General features: G+C 37.1%; 1 protein-coding gene across 1 annotated transcript in view; it reads right to left on the bottom strand.

Moving 5' to 3' along the window:
* The window catches only part of xpo7 (exportin 7), a 37,365-nt gene that overhangs the window by 5,428 nt on the left and 7,589 nt on the right, over nt 1-24,348 (bottom strand). Inside the window, exons 2-27 of the mRNA XM_055019000.1 lie at nt 23,947-24,093; nt 22,311-22,404; nt 21,696-21,862; nt 20,746-20,811; nt 20,031-20,135; nt 18,610-18,775; nt 18,064-18,137; nt 17,864-17,983; nt 17,244-17,390; nt 15,344-15,516; nt 13,903-14,096; nt 13,508-13,613; nt 13,146-13,281; nt 9,621-9,694; nt 8,183-8,263; nt 8,013-8,076; nt 6,384-6,492; nt 6,199-6,305; nt 5,722-5,810; nt 5,533-5,640; nt 4,075-4,157; nt 3,535-3,749; nt 1,849-1,987; nt 1,395-1,552; nt 451-549; nt 246-373 (exon numbers count right to left, since the gene is read on the bottom strand). Of these exons, the coding sequence (XP_054874975.1) occupies nt 246-373; nt 451-549; nt 1,395-1,552; nt 1,849-1,987; nt 3,535-3,749; nt 4,075-4,157; nt 5,533-5,640; nt 5,722-5,810; nt 6,199-6,305; nt 6,384-6,492; nt 8,013-8,076; nt 8,183-8,263; nt 9,621-9,694; nt 13,146-13,281; nt 13,508-13,613; nt 13,903-14,096; nt 15,344-15,516; nt 17,244-17,390; nt 17,864-17,983; nt 18,064-18,137; nt 18,610-18,775; nt 20,031-20,135; nt 20,746-20,811; nt 21,696-21,862; nt 22,311-22,404; nt 23,947-24,093 (3,149 nt within the window). The remainder of the gene's footprint in view (nt 1-245; nt 374-450; nt 550-1,394; nt 1,553-1,848; nt 1,988-3,534; nt 3,750-4,074; nt 4,158-5,532; nt 5,641-5,721; nt 5,811-6,198; nt 6,306-6,383; nt 6,493-8,012; nt 8,077-8,182; nt 8,264-9,620; nt 9,695-13,145; nt 13,282-13,507; nt 13,614-13,902; nt 14,097-15,343; nt 15,517-17,243; nt 17,391-17,863; nt 17,984-18,063; nt 18,138-18,609; nt 18,776-20,030; nt 20,136-20,745; nt 20,812-21,695; nt 21,863-22,310; nt 22,405-23,946; nt 24,094-24,348) is intronic.

Genomic DNA, 24,348 nt, shown 5'->3' with positions numbered 1-24,348 from the left:
GCAAATTTTCAAGTTAGGAAGTCAGTAAATCTATCATAGATCAGCTGTAGTACCTGGTTCTTCCACCAGGTGGAGCCTCAAGTGGATGAGTTTGTGTCGTTTGGGAAACTTTTAAATCCATGTTGTCACTTTGGACGTCTTTAATCTGGTGGTAATTTACTGTCTCATGTCTGGATAAACACCTGTCAAGCAGTTTTCTTGTCCTTCCAAGGAAACAAAAAAAATGATGAGGTAGCTCCACCCACCTGTCCCGGTTCTTAGTTAGTAGATTTCTTTCGATTCCCTCCATCAAGTTCTCGAAACATAAGTGCATGGCTTGCTGCTTCTCTGGAGGCTGACTGTTGACAATGCTGTTCCTCAGGTCAGCGAAATACTGCAGAAACCAACATACGTGTTAGAACGCACACGGAGGTCTGAAAGGAGAGGAAAGAGTCTATGAGCAGCGTTTACCTTCTCATTGAGCAGGATGAGGCCCAGAAGAGGCCGAGACATCGACCACTGGTTCCGACAGTCCTCGAAGATAATGATGTTCAACACGGTGGACAACATCTGGAGAAGAACCACAGGTTTAGAAAACATCTGGAGAAGAACCACAGGTTTAGAGAACATCTGGAGAAGAACCACAGATTGAGAGGACATCTGGAGACAAACCACAGGTTTAGAGAATGTCACAGAGGAACCGTGTTCCAGCTGACTGCCCTAAAGCTGACTGTTTTCATTTACCCTCAACCTCTAGAGTCCAAGAGTCCAGGACCTGAGGAACATCATGATGCTGCCACCACCGTGCTTCACAGTGGTGTGTTACTTCGAGTATTCGGATCTCAAAACTAATATTCAGATGTCACCACGCGACCGAATATTTGCATCCAGCCCTAATAGTCTCTTCCTAGTAACTCCTTCAGAGGAGTCATAGGAGTCTTGGTGGCCTCCCTCTCTAGTCTCTCAGTTCTTGAGGACGTCCTGCTCTAGTCAGATTTATTCATGTTCCATCTTCCTTCCATTTCTTAATGATGGATTTAACTGGACTCCAGGAGAGCTTCAGGAATTTGAAATGTTCTTGTATCTTCCTGACTGATGCTTTTCAACAACCTTTCCTCAGAGTTTCTTGGAGTGTTCTTTAGTCTTCATGGTGTAGTTCTATCCAGGAGAACTGATCCACCAGAGACAGGACCTTCCAGATTCAGGAGTCTTTATCCTACAATCACTGACCTCAGATCAACCATTAATGACTTCTAGAACCAACTGTCTAAATGATGAATAATGAGCTGACATGACTTCTGTTTTCAGTTTGTTGTTTGTACATTTCTGTCAACAGTTAAATGGACCACAGTTCCATGAAGAACAGCAGTAAAAGGTAAACCTGCAGCGGGTTTTTAATCGACTGTCTCTCTGACCTGCTGGATCATCTCCGGATGCTGCTGCATGATGTGCAGGAACCGGTCGTCCGTCGCCATCGGAGTCGGACGTTTCTTGGTGGAACGCGACAGCTGCTTGAACAGGTAGGTGACGATGTGGTCCAGACTGGAGCAGCAGCCTGTGCACACCATCGTATCTGCAACACAAACACACATGAAGATGCAACAGCAACACAAACACACAAGAAGAAGCAACACAAACATACAAGAAGAAACAGCAGCAACACAAACACACATGAAGAAACGGCAGCAACACAAACACACATGAAGAAACAGCAGCAACACAAACACACAAGAAGCAGCAACAGCAACACAAACACACATGAAGAAGCAACAGCAACACAAACACACATGAAGAAGCAACAGCAACACAAACACACATGAAGAAACAACAGCAACGATGACGTTCAACACCGACCGCTGGGAATCTTACCGAGTGCCGTGAGTCCTTCTGATATCGACGACAGGATGTACATGACGACGTGAGGCTCCAGACTGGCGATGAAGTTCATGTGATCCTGTGTCAGAACCTCCAGCAATGAGTAGAAGGACTGGCTGAGCTTCGGATAGTCCTGGAGGGACGAGACGACAACGTGGAGGTCAGGAAGTTCAACTACGACTGGTTCAAAACACCAAAACCACACCCAGACTAAAGACCATCCGACCAATGCTCTGAATGCAAAAACCTGCCAGCTACTCTGAAGGGCACGTTCAACCTGAAACATCTGTCTGGAGGTGATGTGCAGGGAAGAGCAAGAAAGTCAGGAGACCACAGTGTGACGTAAAATGACCAAAATGTGAAATGAAACAACCACAAAAAGACACAAAATGACCAACAAAACGACTACAAAAAGACATGCAATAACCAAAACCTAATGCAATGTCAGAGAAATACATAAAACAACCAAAATGTGATGCAAAACAACCACATAAAAGACATAAAACAACTAAAATGTGATGCAAAAAATGACCAAAATATCACCCAAAACCAAAAGAATCTGTAAAGCAACCAAAATGTGAAAAAGAGTGACCACAAACGGGTGCAAAATGCACAATATCTGATGCAAAACAACAACAAAGGGATGTGAAACGAGGACAATGTGAAAGAAAAACACAACAAAAAGCTGTCGCATGACCAAAACAACCACAAAAAGATGCAAAATGAGCAAAATCTGCTGCAAAACCACTACAAAAACACATAAAAGAACCAAAACATGACAAAGAGCAACCACAAAAAGGTTAAGAGATAAAAATATGACGCAAAAGACCACAAAAATCTTTAAAATGTGCAAAATGGGGCGCTAAACAACCACAAAACACATAAAACAACAAAAACAAAGGATCACAAGAACATAAAAAATTAACAAAATCTCATGCAAAACAACTACAAAAAGACCAAAGATGTGATCCAAAATAGGGCTGCACGATATATCAAAAAAATATCGTTATTAGATGTATAAATCATGCTTTTTGCATGCATAGACGTTTTCTTGTGACCAATTGAGCGCGACCTTAAACCCCCCGGTGAAAATATAGCGGCTGCCCTGCGGGATGTGTTGACGAACTGGGGGATGCAAGAAGAGAAACAAGTGGCTATCACAATGAACAACGGCCCTAATGTGGTTAAGGCTACCGAACTCAACAACTGGGTCAGACTGCAGTGCTTTGGCCACCGCTTGCATCTGGCTACTGGTGAGGTTTTTTTAAAATTAGTATAAAGACCAATATCGCAATATATATCAATATCGCAGTTCTTGACACCAATATCGCATATTGCACATATTTCCAATATCGTGCAGCCCTAATCCAAAACGAGCACAAAAAATGACCAAAATATCACACAAAACCAAAAAAATCTATCGAACAACCAAAACTTGCCAATGAGCGACCACAAAAAGATGTTAAGCGATAAAAATGTGAAGCAAAAGACCACAAAAATCTTTAAAATGACCAAAATATAACACAAAACCAAACAATCAAACATCTAAAACGTAACAAAAAGTTACCACAAAAAGATGTTAAACAGTAAAACGACCAAAGTGTGATGCAAACAACCACAAAAAGATGGAAAAGACCAAAATCTGATGCAAAACGACCACAAAAGCTCGAATGTTCCTACCAGCAGGTCACTGTGGGGGATGGACAGCAGCAGCTTGATGAAGGTCTGCAGGGCGTTGTCCAGAGCGTCGTCGCCGTAGAGACGGAAGACACCAAAGTTGACGTAGTTTCCGCTGAGCACCGCCTTCAGCATGGCGAAGCAGACGCTGACGCCCTTCAGCTTCACCCCGTAGACTTGGTCCTTGGGAACCTCACCCAGCGTCAGGATCCGGTTCCCTGGACACACCAGAGAACCCGTTTAGAGGATTCTGGGATTTTTTTTTTTTTTTAAAGTTATTTTTTTGGCCTTTTATCGGCTTTTTTATTGGATAGGTGCAGTGTGAGAGAGACAGGAAACAGGAGAAGAGTCAGGGGAAGACATGCAGCAAAGGGCCGCGAGCGGGAATCGAACCCAGGCCAGCTGCGTCGGGGACCAGCCCCTGTACATGGGTCGCCCGCTCAACGCGTTGAGCTATACGGGCGCCCAGGATTCTGGGATTTTAAACGCTGACTAGAGGACTAGAAAACTCACAGAGAAGTCAAAGGTTTCAGGTCTACGTACCGTAGGTGGTGATCATCTTGCTGGTTTCCCTGAACAGCAGGATGCCGTTTGGTGACGAAACGTCGAACTGAAGCCTCTGAGATCTGAAGAAACATGAAAGAAAACCCAGAACAGACAGAGGTTAAACAAAAAAATTATCCACAGTGAGGTAAAATGAACCAACAGTGAGGTAAAAAAACGTGACGGGGGGAAAAAAAACATTAAACGTGATTCAAAACAACTACAAAAAAACTGTTAACCAAAATTTTATAAAAAATGAACACAAAAAAGCATAAAACAAGCAAAATTTTACGAAAAAATACCATTACAAGGCGTAAAACGACCAAAATTTTATAAAAATATGAACACAAAAAGGCGTAAAACGGCCAAAATTTTTATGAAAAATTACCATAAAAAGGCGTAAAACGACCAAAACTTTATGCAAAATGACAACAAAAAGGCGTAAAAACGACCAAAATTTTATGCAAAATGACCACAAAAAGGCGTAAAACGGCCAAAATTTTCACAAAAAATTGCCATTAAAAGGCGTGAAACAACCAAAATTTTACGAAAAATTACCATAAAAAGGCATAAAATGACCATAATTTTACGCAAAATGACCACAAAAGGCGTAAAACGGCCAAAATTTTATAAAAAATTACCATTAGAAGGTGTAAACAACCAAAATTTTAGGGAAAATTACCATAAAAAGATGTAAAACTACCAAAATTTTACGCAAAATGACCATAAGAAAGCGTAAAACGACCAAAATTTTACGTAAAATGAATACAGAAAGGCGTAAAACGGCCAAAATTTTACAATGACCCCAAAAAGGCGTAAAATGACCCAAATTTTACAAGAAAACGAACACAAAAAGGCGTATGACCCAAATGTTATGCAAAATTACCATAAAAAGGTGTAAAACAACCACAATTTTATACAAACGACCACAAAAAGGTGTAAAACAATAAAAAATTTATAAGAAATGACCACAAAAGCAAACGACCCAAATTTTACCCAAAATTACCATATAAAGGTGTAAAATGACTTAAATTTTACCCACAACGACCACAAAAAGGCATAAAACGACTAAAATTTTACGTAAAATGACAATAAAACGGTGTAAAATGACCAAAATCTGACACAAAACCACATAAAAATGTTAAACGACCAAAATTTTACACAAAATGACCACAATTTTTTCTGAATTACCAAAATTTTATGCAAAATGACCACAGAAAGACGTAAAATGACCGACATCTGATGTAAAATAATCCAACAGTGATCTAAATCGATGCCCCCTGCAGGTGCGTTTTCACCTGTTGTGGACGTTCAGGTGTGTTTTTACCTGTTGTGGTGTGTTTTTACCTGTTCAGGTGTGTTTTTACCTGTTGTGGACGTTCAGGTGTGTTTCCTATCTGTTCAGGTGTGTTTCTTATCTGTTCAGGTGTGTTATTACCTGTTCAGGTGTGTTCTTACCTGTTGTGGACGAGCTCGGCCATGAGCTTGAGGACCGGCGTGGTGCATGCTGGGTCGTGGTACCAGAGCTCGATGGCCCGCTGCAGGATGGGCATGTAGGCCGGATATCTGCAGGGTTCAGTTAAGGACCGATAATCAATAGTCAATAATCAATGAATAAACAGACAATCTGATTGGCCGTCAGGATACATCCAATCGAACAGCATCATGAAGCTTGTCTTGGCGTTGAAGGCGAAGGCAATTCCTCGAAGGTCGCGGACCAGACCGACCAGAGTCCTCTGCAGCAAACAGGAAGAGGAAGTTAGACTGAAATCCTTCAAAATAAAATAAATAATAAATTAAAACGTAAATGACCTCTACGTATTCGTTAAATTAAAACACGTAAATGACCGCTACGTGTTCGATAAATTAAAACATTTTAATGACCTCTACGTGTTCGTTTAACTAAAATATGCAAACGACCTCTACGTGTTCGTTAAACTAAAACATGTAAACGACCTCTACGCGTTTGTTAAACTAAAACATTTTAACAACCTCTACGTGTTCATTGAAATTAAAACATACAAACGACCTCTACGTGTTCGTTAAAACATGCAAATGACCTCTACGTGTTCGTTAGAACATGCAAATGACCTCTACGTGTTGGTTAAACTGATCCAGACCCACCTTGGCCTCCTGCTCATTGAACGTGTTCGTACTCAACATCTGAGCGACGGCTTCAAACGCTGCCGTCAGCGGCAGCATGAACTGTTCGAACTGGTCCTCGTCTTCACCTGAACACAGAACATTGGTTAGAACCTGCAGAACCTGGAGGAGAACCTTCAAAACCAACAGCACCTGTGGAGCCTTACCCAAGTCCACCATGAGGAGGCGCCCCAGAGCCGTGTAGAAGGTGGTCCGACACCTCATGTCGCTGAGGTTTGACTGGTTGTTGATGCCCAGGAAGGAGAAGTGTTCGCTCTGTTGCACAAAACAGCAACACAAAGACTCACAACAGACTTCACTGTGTTTTAAACCCAGTCTGGAAACCATTTAACACACAAACTGGGTTTTATAGGTGAAGATGTTTATACGACGTGTTAGCAGGAAGTAAATATCTCACAATTCATACATCAAAATACAAATAAAATTTCTTTAAAAAGCCAGAAATAATGCAAGAAATCTGCTTTGTGTCCTCAGTTTTATCTCGCTTTGCGATGTGCGAAACGACCAAAATTGCCAAAGCAACCATAAAAAGGTGAAAAACGACTAAAATGAAACAAACACAGAAAGGCGTAAAATGACCAAAATTTTACATAAAAAAGGTATAAAAGAATCAAATTTTATACGAAACGACGACAAAAAGGTGTAAAATGACCAAAATCTGATGTAAAACCAAACAAAAAGTTTAACGACCAAAATTGTAGGCAAAACAACCATAAAAAGGTGTAAAACGACTAAAATTTTATACAAAACCAAGTAAAACAACCAGAATTTTACACAAAATGACAACAAAAAGGCATCAAATAACCAAAATCTGATGTAGCTAGAAATAACGCAAGAAATCTGCTTTGTGTCTTCAGCTTTATCTCGTTTTGTGATGTTTGTTTGCCATCACAGAATGAGATAAAACAACCAAAATGTTACACAAAATTTTTCTCATGGCGATGTTTTACAAAATAAATAGCTATAAAATGTGATTCAAAACAATCAAAAAAATGTTAAATGACCAAAATATTGCACAAAATGACAACAAAAAGGTGTAAAATGGCCAAAATCTCACGCAAAACCGCATAGAACTATTAAACGACCAAAATTTTAGAAAATATTAACACAAAAAGGTGTAAAATGACAAAAATTTTTACACAAAACGACCACAAAAAGGTATAAAACGACCAAAACGTTACATATAATTACCACAAAAAGATGACTAAAAATTTTATGAAAAATTGCCATAAAAAGGTGTAAAACTAAAATTTTATACAAAACAACCACAGAAAGACGCAAAACAAAAATTTTACACAGAATGACCACAAAAATGTGTAAAACTACCAAAATTTTATGAAAAATTACCATAAAAAGGCATGAAACGACCAAAAGTGTATGCAAAATGACCATAAAAAGGTGTAAAACAACTAAAATTTTATACAAAATTACTAAAATTCTATACAAAATGAAGACAAAAAGACATAAAATGACCAAAATCTTACATAAAACAACCACATAAAGGTGTAAAATCTGTTGTTTGTTTTTTTTTTTTTACATAAAAAAAAACTAAGAAATGTAATTTTAGTATCGACTTTAGAGTTTGGCCAATCAGGCAAAACTACCACATAAATATGTAAATATGCTTTAAAATTAGTTTGGACTTCAGAGGTCGGCCAATCGGGTTTATTGGCCAAATAACAAAATAAATCTGCTCTGTGTCGTCAGTTTTATCTTGTCTTGTGTTTGTCTTGTTTCCTGGACTGTTTAACATCCCATAATATGAATAAACTCACCGTGTGGTTGTTCAACATGAACTGAACGGCGCTGAGCTTCACCAGCTTCCTCACGCTGCTGTACGTAAACAGGAAGTCAAGGAGGAACCTTCAAAATAATTTCATCTTTAAACGCTAACCTAGTTATCTAACTTTAGTTAAAGCCAGACTCTAAACGGGGTAAAGGATATCCTAGCGACAGGTCGTTGAGCAGCTGGAGTGTCTTGGAGGTGATTGGTTCACACTGGCCCCAGTACTTCAAGTTTGTGATGCTGAAACACAGAATAGAGGATTAAAACCAACACATGGTGGCGCTCTGGAGCTGCATCCACTGTTTCTGAGTCTGTTGCCATGGAGATGGAACACGTCACATGACCCCAATAAGGAACTGGAACACTTACGCCCAAATATGGGCCACGAGTTCCCCACTGGTTCCTGTGACTGAGGCGTCTCCATGGTGATGGCAAACTCCACCCACTGAGGAAGACCCGAGACTGAAAGCTAATTAATATTAAATTAAAAACATGAAATATTTAATACAAATAAATAAATACAAAAATGCAATTTTAAAAAATGTTCATAAAAAATATGTAATTAACAAAAGATCATGTAATAAATAAAAATTTTATTTAAAAAAAATCTAATTAAAATTTATTTTTAGCAAATTCAAAAGCAAAAATATCTAATATAAAAATATACTTAAAATTGTAAGTGGGTCTAAATGTGTCCAAAGTGTCCCGACACGGGTCAAAAATACGTAAAATGAGTCCGAACTTGTAAAATTATTTTTATTTTATGTTTTAATATATTTAAAAAATTGTATTAAATTCATGAATTAAAAATATATAATAAAAAACAATATTCAAAATTGTAAAAAAAAGATTTTTAAATTTTCAAAATGAGTCCAAAATGAATCCAAACGCCGATAAAATGATATAAAATGAATCCAAACTTGTATAATTATTTTTATTGTATTGTATAATAAAATGACAATATTAAGAACTGCATTAAATTTATAAATTAAAATATATTATATAAAATAATATTCTAAATTCTAAAAAAAAAGATTTTTACATTTTGAAAATGAGTCTAAATGCCTCTAAAATTATCTCAAATGAGTCCAAAAGTTGTCCAAACATCCTCTATAAACTTATATAGTTATTTTTATTTTATTGTATAATAGAAAAAAAATCTTTATTCAATTTAAATAAAGAAAAATATAGAACATAAAATATTATATATATACACACACACACACACACACATACACACATATATAAAATTGCAGTCAATTTAAAACCAAATATATTCAAAATTCTAAAAAAAAGAAGCCTTTCCATTTTCCAAATTATTCTAACTTGTCCAAATATCTTAAAACTTGTATAAATGGCAAAAAAAACAGCCCAAAATGACTCTAAACTGCTCTAAATGATTCCAAAGTTGTCAAAAATGACTCAAAAATTTTCCAAAATGAGAGAAATAAATGACATAAATTTAACTTAATTATTTACTGATTATCACGACGACTAAAGCATCAGAGGTAATTTAAAGGTTTAGAATTTACATTCTGGGTAAAACTTAAACACACAATCTGCAGTCATATAAGAAGGAATTGTTTCATTTACTCACATTTTCCCTATAAAGACGCTCAGTACCATCGTCTCGTCGTTCAAACCCAGAACTTCTGATAGTCGTCGATAAAGCTGGAAGAAAAAAACACAAAAAACCAACATGAATTCACACAAATCACAGAACTTTTATCTCTAGATGCAGCACATCGGAGCGTCGATGTTTCACTGCTCGAGCGACGGGAAATAAATAACAAAATAAAGAATCTTAAAGCTGTTTGACGTTTATTTAGAGTTTATTCAGGGTTTAAAGTGAAAAAAAAATCTCATTTAAAAACAAAAAAATCCAGAAGAAACCGTAAAAAATCAGCACATTTTCATCTAACTGGCTGCCCCTGGACGTATCGTTAATACTGAACCAAATCTACACTTAAAAATGTGATATCTAATCAGAAAATTGATTTACTTTCTTTAAATTAAACTGTTTGCATCAGACATTACAAAACATTATCAAAATGTGTCACAAAACAAAACATAAGACAAAATGTGACAAAGCAGCCATAAAACTATGCAAAATAGATGAAATATGACAAAAACAAATGACATAAACTTAGATAAAATGACCACAAAACATGAAATGACCAAAATGTGACGTAAAACAACCATAAAAACATGCAAAATGACCACAAAAAGACAAAACACAACTACAAAAAGATGTGAAATGACTCAAATGTGACAAAACGAAAAGATGCACAATGACCAAAATATGACATAAAACAACCACAGAAACCATCCAAAACCAGGGTTTCTGCAGAAATCAGCCAGTCAAATTTACTGCTTTTTAATGCTAGACTGTAAAAATTTTAATGCCACGACCGTGAACTCAACAAATTACACAGGTTTGTTTTTTTGTAAAAGATGTTTTTTATATGAAAAGCGTCCCTACATTTCACTATTTCTGAATCCGGAAACCAGCCCTGACCTCCTACAGGCTGCAGTCATTCTCTGAAATCCATGTTTTCCTCCTGGTCCATCTGCCGGCCACTTTAAAAGCATGCAGTTTCTAACAACTGTACCCGACCAGCCGGACAATTATCGCAATGCTTCGGCATGTTTACGCAGATGCACATATCTGACGATTCACAGTCTATAATTATATATTATTATATCATTATTATGAAATATTTTCTTGAAAACCGCAGAAAGAATTTTTAATGCCACTGAGAATCAAATGTAATGATTTTTAACGCAATTTAAGGCCTTAATTTTCACAAAATCAATTTAATGACTATTAATGCTTTTTAATGCACTACAGAAACCCTGAAAACCACTAAAATGTGTCAAAAAAATGACCACAAAATAATCAGAATACGATCTAAAATGTGGCACAAAACAATTGCAAGATATAAAATGACCAAAATGTGACGAAACAATCACAAAATGACTTAAAACAACCAAAAATGTGAAGGAAAAGGATTATTTAGGTACATTCTGTTTTGTCTGGTCTGATAAATCACATTTAGTTCTTAGTGGTGTTGATTTTTTAAAATTTTTTTATTATCCCTTATTAATCCCACGAGGGGAAATTCTGATTTTTGCATATCCCTCCAATTGGGGTGGTCAGAGTGCAGGATCAGCCGCAGTACAGCGCAGGAGCAGGAAGGGTTAAGGGCCTCGCTCAGGGGCCCAACAGTGGCCGCATTGGGGTTTGAACCTCCGACCTTCTGATTTGTAGTCCAGACACTTAACCGTTGCACCACCACTGCCCCACAATATACCCAATCAAACCTGTCATGTCAGATTTTTGCTTTCCATGAAAGTTTGGCCTCACTGGCCTTGAACCAGGGACCTTGAGGTTGAGAGAGAGGTTGAGTGAGCTATACTGCTGATGTGGAGATCTGTATTGTTAAATGTCTGCAGGTAATTTGGATGTTTTTGCTGATTTAGTTGAATTTATCTGACAGACAGGAAGGAAATTTCTAAAAACAGAAACAAACTAAACCATTAATCTATTTAAAACCGTTCTTCAACGACACAGACGGTAAAATGGAAAGCCATGGTTTCTGCAGGTGATGGAAAGTTAATATTTCCTTCATTTCTACGGTTTTCTCATGTTGTTGAGTCAAACAGGAAACCTAAAGCTTCTTCTTCTGCTGTCAGGAGGTCCCCAGCAGAAACCATGGAAGTCTGTAGGTAAACCACTGTAGATATGATGGACTCTAGAGGAGGTCTGTAGATAGACCACCGTAGATCTGATGGACTCTAGAGGAGGTCTGTAGATAGACCACTGCAGATCTGATGGACTCTAGAGGAGGTCTGTAGATAGACCACCGTAGATCTGATGGACTCTAGAGGAGGTCTGTAGATAGACCACCGTAGATCTGATGGACTCTAGAGGAGGTGAAGCGTGAGGAGATCTGCTGACCTCGTCTCTCCAGGAACAAAGGGTTAAATGAACTCTACTGAGGCCCGTCCCTCTAAAACCGGCTCCACATCCAAACTTCAGCAACTCTTTGTGTTCCTGAAATAATACTGGTTCTCTAAGAGTTCCCAAAAGGACAAATTCAGTTTTAAACCCTCTGAACTCCAAAACCTGCAGCCGGTCTGAAAGAAAGTTTAAACTGAAAGTCCCTGGACGGATCGTAAATGGAAATTTAACCAAATCTAAGCTTATAATAAATCTGATATGAATTTAATCAATTTAAATTAAAGTGTTTGCACCAGATTCTGTAAAAAAAAAAAAAAAAATCAAAAATTACACAAAACGACCACAAAAAGATTTAAAACAACCAAAAATGTAAAGGAAAATGAGCACAGAATGATGTAGAAAGACCAAAATGTCACAAATCAACAGAAAGACATAAAATGACTAAAATGTGATGCAAAACGTCCATAAAAAGACAAAACACAGCTACAAAAAGATGCAAAACAACCAAAACAAGATCTGAAATGTGGCACAAAACAACTAAGGTCAAAAATGACCAAAACGTGATGAAACAACCACAAAATGACTTAAAAAGACCAAAATGTGACAAAAATGACCATAAAAAGATTCAAAATGACTAAAATATGACGCAAAATGTCCATAAAAACATGCAAAATGACCTCAAGACAACAAAACACAACTACGAAAAGATGCAAAAAGATGTACGAAGACCACAATACGACACAAAAGAACCACAGAAACCATCCAAAATGACTGACACAAATGGACCACAAAAAGAAAAAACACAACTACAAAGACGTGAAACCCCATGCGTGACTCAAAAAAACGACAACAAAAAGATTTAAAATGACCAAAAAACAATGAAAAACGTCCACAAGACGTGAAACGACCTAAATGTGACAAAATGACTAAAACGTGACACAAAAGAACCACAGAAACCATGCAAAACAACCTAAATATGTCAAAAAAACGACCACAGAAAGACGTAAAACGACCAAAACAAGATCTGAAATGTGGCACAAAACAATTATCTAAGATGAACCAGTAACCTGCTGGAACCAGTAACCTGCTAGGACCAGTAACCTGCTAGGACCAGTAACCTGAGGGGGCGGAGCCTGTCCCTACAGGTGTGAGCCTCACCTTTGATGATTTCTGCACCTGGTCGCCGATGTAGATCTTCCTGAACTGCTCGAAGAAGCTGAGCATGGCCAGTTCCAGTCGTTCGTTACCGGCCTGGGCCAGCCGGGAGTCGGTCAGGTTCATCAGCTGGAGCACCCTGTAAACACAAACAAACAAACAAACAGCGGGATGTTTAGCAACCAGCTCTGACTGGATTTAAACTGTTTAAAATCTATAATATGTTAAACAGCATCAAATATCATTTCTAAAGACATTTGAGACGTTTTATCTTCATAGATGAATGTTTTGGTTCAGAATAGTTTTAGTTGTCTAACTTCTCAAACTTCATTTAATGAGTTTTTCATCCTGACATCCGTTCTTACCGACAGACTAACTCTCCGTCCATGGCGTCCTGCTCGTCTGTGCTGGCGAAGGACACCCGTCCACCAATCACAGCTCCGATGATGTAAACCAGCCACGTTAACCGCCCTGCAGAGAGGACAGTTAGAAGAACAGTTAGAAGAACAGTCAGACCTCTGTGGTCGTTTTGTGTCTCTTTGTGGTCGTTTTGTGTCTCTTTGTGGTCGTTTTGTGTCTCTTTGTGGTCGTTGTGTAACATCTTCTGGTTGCTTTGTGTTCATTTTGTGTGATATTTGTTGTCATTGTGTTTTGTGTAGCTGTTTTGTGTTTCTAAACCCCATTGGCCGACCAGCAGAGAGAACATTCAGACCTCTGGGCTCTGAATCGGTCTGACGCTCGGCGTGTTGCTGCCTCCTACCTTCCTGCACTGTGACGTCGGCGGCGCTGGAGTTGGTGGACTGCAGCAGCTCCTGGTAGGTTTGAGCCGCCTGGTCGAAGAGCTGCACCAGCAGAGCGCACGTCTTCTCGTACTCACACCTGCCGATGGTGGACAGCTGGTCCAGCTGCTGCTGCACCAGGCCGGCATCGTCCAGAGGGTCTTCTAGCCCGTCTCTGTGGAGGAACAACATCAGTTTATCAAGAGGACCACAGCTTAGCCGTTAGCGTAGCATTAGCCGCTATGGAAGAAGCTAATGTCCTGATTTGTGGAAACATTTGTGCCTTTTTCTGTCAGTTAGAGCAGAGAGCTAAAGCTAATCTGACTTTAGCTGCTAGTTAAAAGGCTCAGCTAGCCTCGGTGTGTTAGAATTTAACCTGTCTCCTATTTTAGCCATTAGTGTAGCCTTAGGTGCTATGGAAGAAGCTAATGTCCTGATTCGTGGAGATGTTTGTGATTTAATCTGTCAGTTAAAACAGAGAGCTAAAGCTAATCTGACTTTAGCTATTAGCTAAGAGGTCAAGCTAACCCCTCAGTGCTACCATTAGCCTAGCACCATTTACAGAATCAGTCCCAGCTGCACCAACAGGTGAACAATTCAGGTGTTTTCAGGTGAAACTGGGCATGTTTGTGCCTTTTTCTGTCAGTCAGAGCACAGAGCTAAAGCTAATCTGACTTTAGCTGCTGGCTAAGAGGCACAGCTAACCTCTCAGTATTAGCATTAACCTGTCTCCTAGCTTAGCTGTTACCGTAGCCTTAGCTGTTGTGAAGAAGCTAATGTCCTGATTTGTGGAGACGTTTGTGCCTTTTTCTGTCAGTCAGAGCACAGAGCTAAAGCTAATCCAACTTTAGCTGCCGGCTCAGAGGCACAGCTAACCCCCAAGTGTTAGCATTAGCCTAGCACTGTTAGCAGAATCTCATCGTCAGGTGTTTTCACGTGAAACTGGGCGTGTTTGTGGTGTTTATTACAGCTTCATGTTCTGCTACAGTCTGAAATGTGCTCGTCGGTCTCTCTGTGTGCACAACAGCTTTCAGTGTTGATTGGCCGTTATTGGCGGCATGGAGCCAATCAGACAGAGCTGTGGGCGGGACTTTGCTGATATCACAGGGTGACTGCAGACAGAGAGGAGCTAAAGTAGAACATTTAATAGATGTAGTTATAAGTAGTCAATAAATTTAACGATAACGATAATAAATCAAACATCGACCTAATAATCAGGCGAACATGTTTTATTGACTAATAATTACTGATTTATCTCTGTTTAAACAACATAAACACATTTAAACGTCGCCCTACTGCTATAAACACTCACTACAGCAGATGTTGATTCATCCACCACTGAAACTAGTCCCTAAAAACACAACAAACCCAGCAAGCAGCGGCCTGGTAGCTCAGGCAGAGCTGGTTTTAGGGTTTCATCACCTGAGGATGACGTGCACCGACTCCAGTCGTGACGTGATGTAGGCCTTGGTCACCTCAGGTGTGTAGGTCTCCAGCAGGTGAGGCTCGGTGGCTTTAACGTACGGAACCGATGCCGCCAGACGCTGCCAAAGACTCAGCAGGTAGTGAACACTGTTGGGGGCAAACTCCCAGTGCTGAAACATAATAATAACAACAATAATAATAATAATGATAATAAAAATAATAATTAAAATAACAATAATAACAATAAAACTCCCAGTGCTGGAACATATAATAATAATAATAATAATAATAATAATAATAATAATAATAATAATAATAATAATAATAATAATAATAATATTATTATTATTATTATTATTATTATTATTATTAATAATAATAATGATAATAATAATAATAAAACTCCCAGTGCTGGAATGCAGGACGGACATTCTACTGTAGAAATATCTTTAGACGATAATAAGAATAAGAATAATAACAATAATAATAATAATGATGATGATAATAATAAAACTTCACTAATATTAAGGTGAACAACCCACGGTGTGAATACTTACAAAATAATAATTCTATTTCTCTTATTTTATCATTTTTTTAATTTAAAAATTGTGAAAATATGTATTTATCTTTTTATATTAAATTAAAATAAATTATCTAAACATACAACATAATTAAATAATGATTGCATAACTTAACTAATTTAAACATTATTGTTAACAATCTACAGCAAGAATAATTACATAATAATAATTATAGTTTGGTACTATTTTCATTACATTGTAAAAATATTAAATTATTATCTTTTTAAATTAAATAATATTAATCATTTAAAATAATATTTTGACACTATTATTCCTAATGTTTTTAATTTTAAAAATCTAAAAATATTTAATCATCTTTTGAAATTAAATTCAAATAAATTATCTTTAAAAAAAATGAAATAGTAATGACCTACAGCATGAATGACAAAATAATAATTGTCATAATTTAATATTCATAAATATTAGATTTTTTAGATAATTTAAAAGAGATAATATAATTACATACATATTAATTATATTATCTCCTTTAAATTAAATTATAATAAATTATCTAAACAATAATAATTACAGAACTTAACTAATATGAACTCTACAGCATGAAAAATTAAAAAATAATAATTATAATAATTTAATACTTATATTACTTTTTTATTTTTTAAATATTTAATAATTATATTATCCGTTTTAAATTAAGTTGTGATAAATAATCTGAAAAAATAACTGAATTTAACTAATATAAACTACTACCCTATAAACTAAAGGCTAAAAACCTACAGCATGAATAATTGAAAAAAATAATTATAATAATTTAATATTTATAATATTGTATTTTTGTAATAAATATTTTATTAATCATCGCTTTTAAATCAAATGTAATTAAATAATAGTAACAGAACTTAACTAATTAAACATTAAGGTTAACAACCTACAGCATGAATAATTGCAGAATAGTAATTAATTCTAAGGTTTTACTATTTATTACATTTTGAAATAAAAATTTTTAAAAATATTTCATCACATATCTATTTTTAATTTAATCAAATTGTAATAAATAATCTAAAAAAATAGCAATAATAATTACAGAAAATCCAACAAATTCAAGGATTTTCTCTGAGTCAGCTTTATTTTTATTTGTTATTTTTATTATATATGGACTGATTTGTGTGTTTTGGTGCTTTAATTTTATCGTATTTTCTATAAAACACTGTGAAGTTGAACCTTGTTCTCACCTTGAACACTGATATTTAACTTCTTATTTAACTTATTAAAGATGCTGAACTTCTGGCTGATTTTATGACCATTTCCAGTTGCTCCAGCTTAAATCTCATGTGTCTCTACCGCTCAGCGCCCCCTACCTGCAGACTGGTGACAGTGAAGTTTGCTATGAGACGAATGACCTCAGGGTAGTTCTCCACCTTCACCAGCTCCCCCAGCTGGTAGTTGCTCTTCAGCCTCGCCAGCAGGCGGCAGAACTCGTGGTAGTTGTTAGGATCCGGCAAACACTGGAAAATACGACGCTCAGAGTGAGACACGAACGCAGCAGGAACACAGGTGATATACAGGTGGAATACAGGTGAGATATAGGTGATGTACAGGTGATAGGTGGAATACAGGTGATGTACAGGTGATAGACAGGTGGAACACAGGTGAGATATAAGCGATAGACAGGTGAGACACAGGTGATGTACAGGTAACATACAGGTGAGATACAGGTGGGATACAGATGTTCTATGTTATACAGGTGAGATACAGGTGTTCTGTGATGTACAGTTGTTACACAGGCATTCTGTGTTCTACAGGTGTTCTACAGGTGGTTTGTGATATACAGGTGTTCTATGAGATATAGGTGAGATACAGGTATTGTACAGGTGTTCTGTGATATACAGCTGTGAGAAATGTCTTTATAAATATTTATAGTTTATGCTGTTAAAACTTCCAGGTGAAGCAGAGACAGGTGGAACTGCGTGAGTAATACCTGAGGGTTCGCTAGTATCCTCTTGACTCCGTCCACCAGGTGAGACAGGAACTTTGCTCGCTCTGCGTTGTTGAACAGGGACCTTCTGACCGAGGCGATCTGGACTAGACATGACAACACCTGGACAGATAGAGAAACAGTCAGACCCACAGCCACAGGTTCACCTTCAGGTGTTACTCCTCATATCTACAGCGACTTACCAACGGGGAAAGGGATGGAGGGATGGAATGATACAGATTGAAAAACAGCTGCAGGGTGGAGGAATCAAGAAACGCTGCAGGAGAGAAAATAAAAGAGTTGAAGTACTGCAACTACAATACCTAAAAAAGCTGGAAAATTACCATAAAAATGGCCAAAACTTCCACAAAAAGACACAAAATAACCTCAAAAAGTACCAAAATTACCATAAGACAGGTGAAATTGCAAGAATAACTCAAATTTGGCACAAAAAACTTGCAAAATCACCCCAAAAAGAGCCAAAATTACACTGAAATGTTCAAATATGCCACCAAAAACATGGAAAATCACCACAAAAACGCCCAATTTTACCATGAAAAGGACCAAAACTACCTACTACAGTAGGTCTACTCTCGAACTTTCTCCAGTTGTCGGTAGGTCTACTCTAGAACTTTCTCCAGTTGTCGGTAGGTCTACTCTAGAACTTTCTCCAGAGGACGTTGTCCTTTCTTGCTTCCAGTCTTTGAGTTTAGTCTCACTGAGAACGTTCCAGGTCCTTGAAGTCCTACCTGATCTCCATGACGTTGGGATCTGAACGGTGCAGAGGTCGTCCGACGACTCGTCTGTGGAAGTTCCTATAAAGTCGTAGTTGAGGCAATTGTAGCTGAGCTTGAGGAGCTGCATGAGGAGGCCGTGCTGAGACTCATCGTTCAGGTTCAGGTTCTTCCCCGAAGCCTGGAAAGAAAACAGGAGAACACAGGACAGGTGGTAGAACTCCATCTTTAGCTTCATTAAAACATCTAAACATGAGGTTCATGACACTTTATAGAGAGTTTAACAACACGCTGGTTTCATAAAACGTCTGCTGACACGACGAATATCGAATTTTGAGGTTTTCTAGAAAGTTTCAAGACATTTTGGACAATTTCAAGGTTGTTTTGGGCGAATTTGGGTCGTTTTGATGAGATTTCGATCATTTTTGGAAAACACTTTCATAATTTTGAACAAATTGAGGGTTTTTTGGGCAGATTAGAAATCATTTTCGGAGACACTTGAAGTAGTTTCACAAGTTTGAAGTCGTTTTAGATAAGAGTGGATCATTTCGGTCAGTTTTTGGACAAGTGTGGTAAAAGTTCGGAAAACTTTCAAGACATTTTGAGTCATTTTGGGCAATTTTTAAGTTGTTCTGGACTAATTTTGAGGTTGTTTTTGGAAACTTTCAAGACATTTTGGACAAATTTTAAGTTCATTTTGGACTGATTTGGCGTGATTTTGGGCGAGTTTTGAGTCATTCAGGATAAATGTTTGGTTATTTTGGACAGGTGTAAAGTTGTTCTGGACAAATTTCAAGTTATCGTGGACACGTTTGAAGTAGTTTTACAAGTTCAAAGTCATTTCTGATAAAAGCAGGTCGTTTTGGTCAGTTTGTGAATAGTTTTTTGGACAAGTGTGGTGAAATTTTTGGAAAAGTTTTTGAGGGTTTTTTGGAAACTTTCAAGACATTTTGGACAATTTTAAGGTCATTTTGGACTATTTTTGCATTATTTTGTGACAAATTTTGAATGACTTTTGGACAAGTTTGTCATTTCTGGACTAATTTGGGTCATTTTGATAAGATTTTAGATCATTTTTGGAAAACACTTTCACAACTATGGACAAGTTTAAAGTCATTCTGGACTTTCCTGGTCGTTATCAGACTGGGAGTCTTGACCTGGACTTTCCTGGTTGGAAGATTCAAGTTTGTAGAGCTTTACTAGTGTTAATATTCAGAATTTGAATCCTGAAACCAGAACTAGTTTGAATTTCAAATTAACTGACAGGATGTGAGGTGAACTCTAGAGGCAGAGTATCAGACCGAAGATTGATTTATACGTCATACAGAGATGAAGCGTCTATCTTTTATCTGTTGGAGTAAATTCAGTAAAACTAAAAAAAACAAATCGAATGTGAGAGACAGGTGAATGTTTCTCAGCGTCCTGATGGAACAAACCTGTTTGAGGAGGTTGCAGGAAAGCGTGAAGATGTCGAAGAGGGAGGAATCTCTGAATGATGAAGCTATCTTCCTATGTTTGGTCAGGGGATGCGTTGTGTCGGCCTGAGGAGATTAAAAAAAAAACACGCTTAATACAACACATGTAGAGAAGAGGGGTTTTATTTTAACTTCCCAACCAAAAACCTGAATATTAACAATTAAAGTGTCAGAATTATTTACATTATTGCAAATACAGAGTTGAATACCTAATTTTTTATTGCAAAAAATGCCAAAAATGTACATATATAATGCGCATAAGTATAAAATAACCTGGATATTAATGGAAAAAAACTTTTAAAAATCTGCATGTTAATGCACAGAAGCATGAATATTAATACGAAATTATCAAAAACCTGAATATTAACACAAGTACAGTCTGATTAATTTGGATAATATTGCAAACAATGGATAAAAAAGCTCAACATTCATGCAAAAAAGGCAAAAATGTAGACATTAATGCAATAAAGTATAAATAAAATGGATTTTAATGCAGAGAAGAGTAAAATAATCTGGGGAAAAATTTAAAAACCTCCTCAAACTTCTATATTATCATAAATTCAGTGCATATGAAGAAAGAAAACTCCTGATATTAACAGAAAGTTCAGGTCTTCAGTAAAACCCAAACCTTCAGAAACCAGATCCAGCCTCTACAGGTGGAGGTCATGTGACTCACCTGGTTGATCTCATTGGTCAGCTGGGACAGGATGGTGACTCCGATGATGCAATGCTCAACGCTGTCCTGGAGACACAACGGACACACTTTTAGTCATTCTGGACGAGTTTTAAGTCATTTTGGACAAATTTGAAGTAATCTTGGACAGATTTTAAATCACTTTTTGCCAAATTATGGCGTCACTTTGGATGAGGTTCAAGTTGCTTTGGACTAGTTTGGCGTCATTTTGCACAAATATCTTGTCTTTTAGAACTAAATATGGTCATTTTGGACAAAATTTGAGTTATTTCGGACAGGTTTTCAGACATTTTGGAGAAGTTTCAAATAGTTTTGAAGCAAGTTTCAAGTCAGTTTCAACTAATTTGGGTCATTTCGGACAGATTTCAATCCTTTCTGGACATTTTTTCATTTTGGACTAATGTGGCATTCATTACATTCAAGTTGTAAGGCATTCTGGATTAATCTGAAGTCATTTTAGAGAAGCTGCACGACACAATTTTTGAGTCATTTCAACACCAATTTTAACTCCCTTTGGACGATTTTCCTTTTTATTTTGGACATATTTGAAACCAATTTTGCCTAATTTTGGACATTTGGGTTAGTTCAAGAAATGTTTGTTCCATATTATAGTTTCTGCCTGAAAAATTGTGTTATTTCTGTGATTTAAAAAGAAAAAGGAACTCATTTTTAAATATGGTATGACCAATGAAAATGTACTCGAAAGCCCTCAGACTGATTCTTTTTGTTTAGCATCCTTCTGCTCTAATTGGGGGTTTTTTTGCATATCAACTTTAGTTTTTTTGCCAACTGTCTAAAAGCATAGGCAACTAAAATGTGATGATTTTATTACAAGTCATGATGATTTCTCACTAAGCTGCATGTTCTCCATGACCTGTAGATCGCTCATATTTAGGAGGACGTCCAGGTGTTTGCTCTGAGGCTGACCTCACCTGCAGAAATCGTGTCACGTCTGCAATGACGTTTCTGAAGACGTAGTCGTCCTTCTGACAGTCGAACCAGCCCAGTTTGGTGATTCTGGCGTAGAGCTGGATCAGAGCCTGAGTCACGAACGCCGCCAGCTTCGGCCTCGTCGCCAAATAATTCAGCACATAGTTCCCTGGACCGAAAAAAACACCGACGGGAGACGTTACAAGAGAGGTTCAAGTCATTTTCGGTTGTCTTTGTTGAGTTTTAAGTCATTTTATTTGGTCTTTGATGAGTTTTAAATCTTTTTGTCTTGTCTTGGATGAGGTTTAAGTCATTTTTTTGTTTTGTCATTGACAAGGCTGAAGTCATTTTGTTTGGTCCTGGATGAGTTTGAAGTAATTTTGAGTTCCTTGGACCAAGACAAACACCGACGGGAGAGGTTACAGGCATTTTCAACATAAGATGCTTTTATTGTTTTATCAGGTAAAATCAAACAGAAATAAGTGCATAAGATGTGAACAGAGAAATTAAAGTTGGTGGTTTGATGAAAATTTGTGCATAAAAAACCCAATTAAAGAACCTGAAGCTTCTAGAGAAAAGATGATTTTAATTTTCCATAAATCAGATGGTCTACTCACGGATGTCGATGCGTTGCTCCAGGGGTAGAGGGTTGCTGGTCCGAGAAACCAGTTTAGATAAACATGTGGCTGCAAGCAGCTGAGAATATGAAGACTGAGGACAGAAAACACACATCAAGTTAGTTTATTGTTCATCCCAAGTAAATTTAGACACGTTTCAAGGAATTCTGGACAAGTTTTGAGTAATTTTTGAAACATTTTCAGTCAGTTTTAGTCATTTCAGACAGGTTTTAAGTCTTTCTGGGTCATCTTGGATGAGTTTAAGTCATTTTGGACAAATATGTGATAATTTTGGACAAGTTTTGAGTAAGTTGGAATAATTTTCCAGTAATTTTTGAAAGGTTTCAAGCCATTTTGGACAAATACAAAACATTTTTTGACAAGTTTTCAGTCATTTTTAGTAGCGTCTGACAAATTTTGAGTCACTTTGGACAAATTTTAGGTCTTTTGGACACTATTGGAGTCACTTTTAGCAATTACTGTGTACTGCAGGTATATTTCCAGGTGTATCCTGCAGGTACTGTATGTTTCAAGTGATTTTGGATCAAACAAATTTGAATTTAAACAAATTTTAAACATTTTTGGACAAATTTTAAGTAATTTGGAACAAATTCTGAGAAATGTTTGACATATTTTCAGCCAGTTTTAAGTCATTTGGGATCATTTTAGATGAGTTAAAGTTATTTTGGACAAATTTGTAGTAATCTTGGACAAGTTTGGAGTCATTTAGAATAATTATCAAGTAATTTTTGACATGTTTTGAGTCATTTGGAATAATTCCAAATATTTTTTGACAAGTTTTAAGTCATTTTGGACAAATTTTAAGTCATCTTTACTCATGCTGGACAAATGTGTAGTAGTCTTGGACAAATTTTGAGTCATTTGAAACAATTCTAAACATTACTGGACAAGTTTTAAGTCATTTTTAGTCGTGTTTGACAAATTTTGAATCGTTTGGGACAAGTTTTGAGTAATTTTGGGTTATCTTAGATGAGTTTTAAGTCATTTTGGACAAATCTGTAGTAATATTCGACATGTTTTGAGTCATTTGGACAAATTTAAAGTCCTTCTGGGTCGTCTCAGATGAGTTTTATGTCATTTTGGACAAATCTGTGGTAATCTTGGACACATCTCAAAGAATTTTGGACAAATTTTGAGTATTTTTTGACACATTTTCAGCCAGTTTTAGCAATTTGGACATGTTTTAAGTTGTTTTCGGTCGTCTTAGATAAGTTTTATGTCATTTTGGACAAATTTGTGGTAATCTTGGACACGTTTCAAGAAATTTAGGACAAGTTTATAGTTATTTTTGAAACATTTTAAGACATTTTTTGTAATTTTGGACAAGTTTTAAGTAATGTTGGAAAAAATTGTTTTATTCTTGGACATGTTTCAAGTCATTTTGACAAATTCAAAGTATTTTGGACAAGCCTTAAGTCATTTTTAGTAGCGCTGGATGAATTTTGGGTCATTTAGGACACTACTCTAATCATTTTTGGCAATTACTGTGTACTGCAGGTATATTTGCAGGTATGTTTCCAAGTGTTTACATCCAGGTGTTAACGTCCAGGTGTGCATGTCCCGGTATGTTTGCAGGTGTGTATGTCCAGGTGTTTACGTCCAGGTGTGCACTCACGCTGCCTCTCTCCAGCAGCAGTTGACACTTGCTGAGGCAGTCGGGGCTGTTGGTGAACTCCACCAGAGCTTTCTCGGCCTGGTGTCGGACGGCGGTGTCGGTGGTCTCATACAGCTGCTTACACAGGATCTCCAGCTGGGCAAGGCCCTAGATAGCAGCACAGGGAGGCTTATCAGAACCACAACCATCTATACAACCCTCACAACCATCTACACAGCAGCACAGGGAGGCTTATCAGCAGCACGCAGACACACAAAATGTACAAAACGATCAGCACAATGATCAGCACAACCCTCACAACCATCTCAGGGCTCCAGAATGCGACTAAATGGTTGCATTTTGCCACTAAAATTTGAGGGAGTGCGAGTAAATTTTTCATCTGCTTGCGCATGTGCGACCAGT

This window comes from Amphiprion ocellaris, chromosome 17, assembly GCF_022539595.1.
Source record: "Amphiprion ocellaris isolate individual 3 ecotype Okinawa chromosome 17, ASM2253959v1, whole genome shotgun sequence".
Classification (NCBI taxonomy): Eukaryota; Metazoa; Chordata; class Actinopteri; family Pomacentridae; genus Amphiprion; species Amphiprion ocellaris.
Note: the sequence above shows the minus strand (reverse complement) of the source record. Positions and strands in the feature narration are given on the sequence as shown.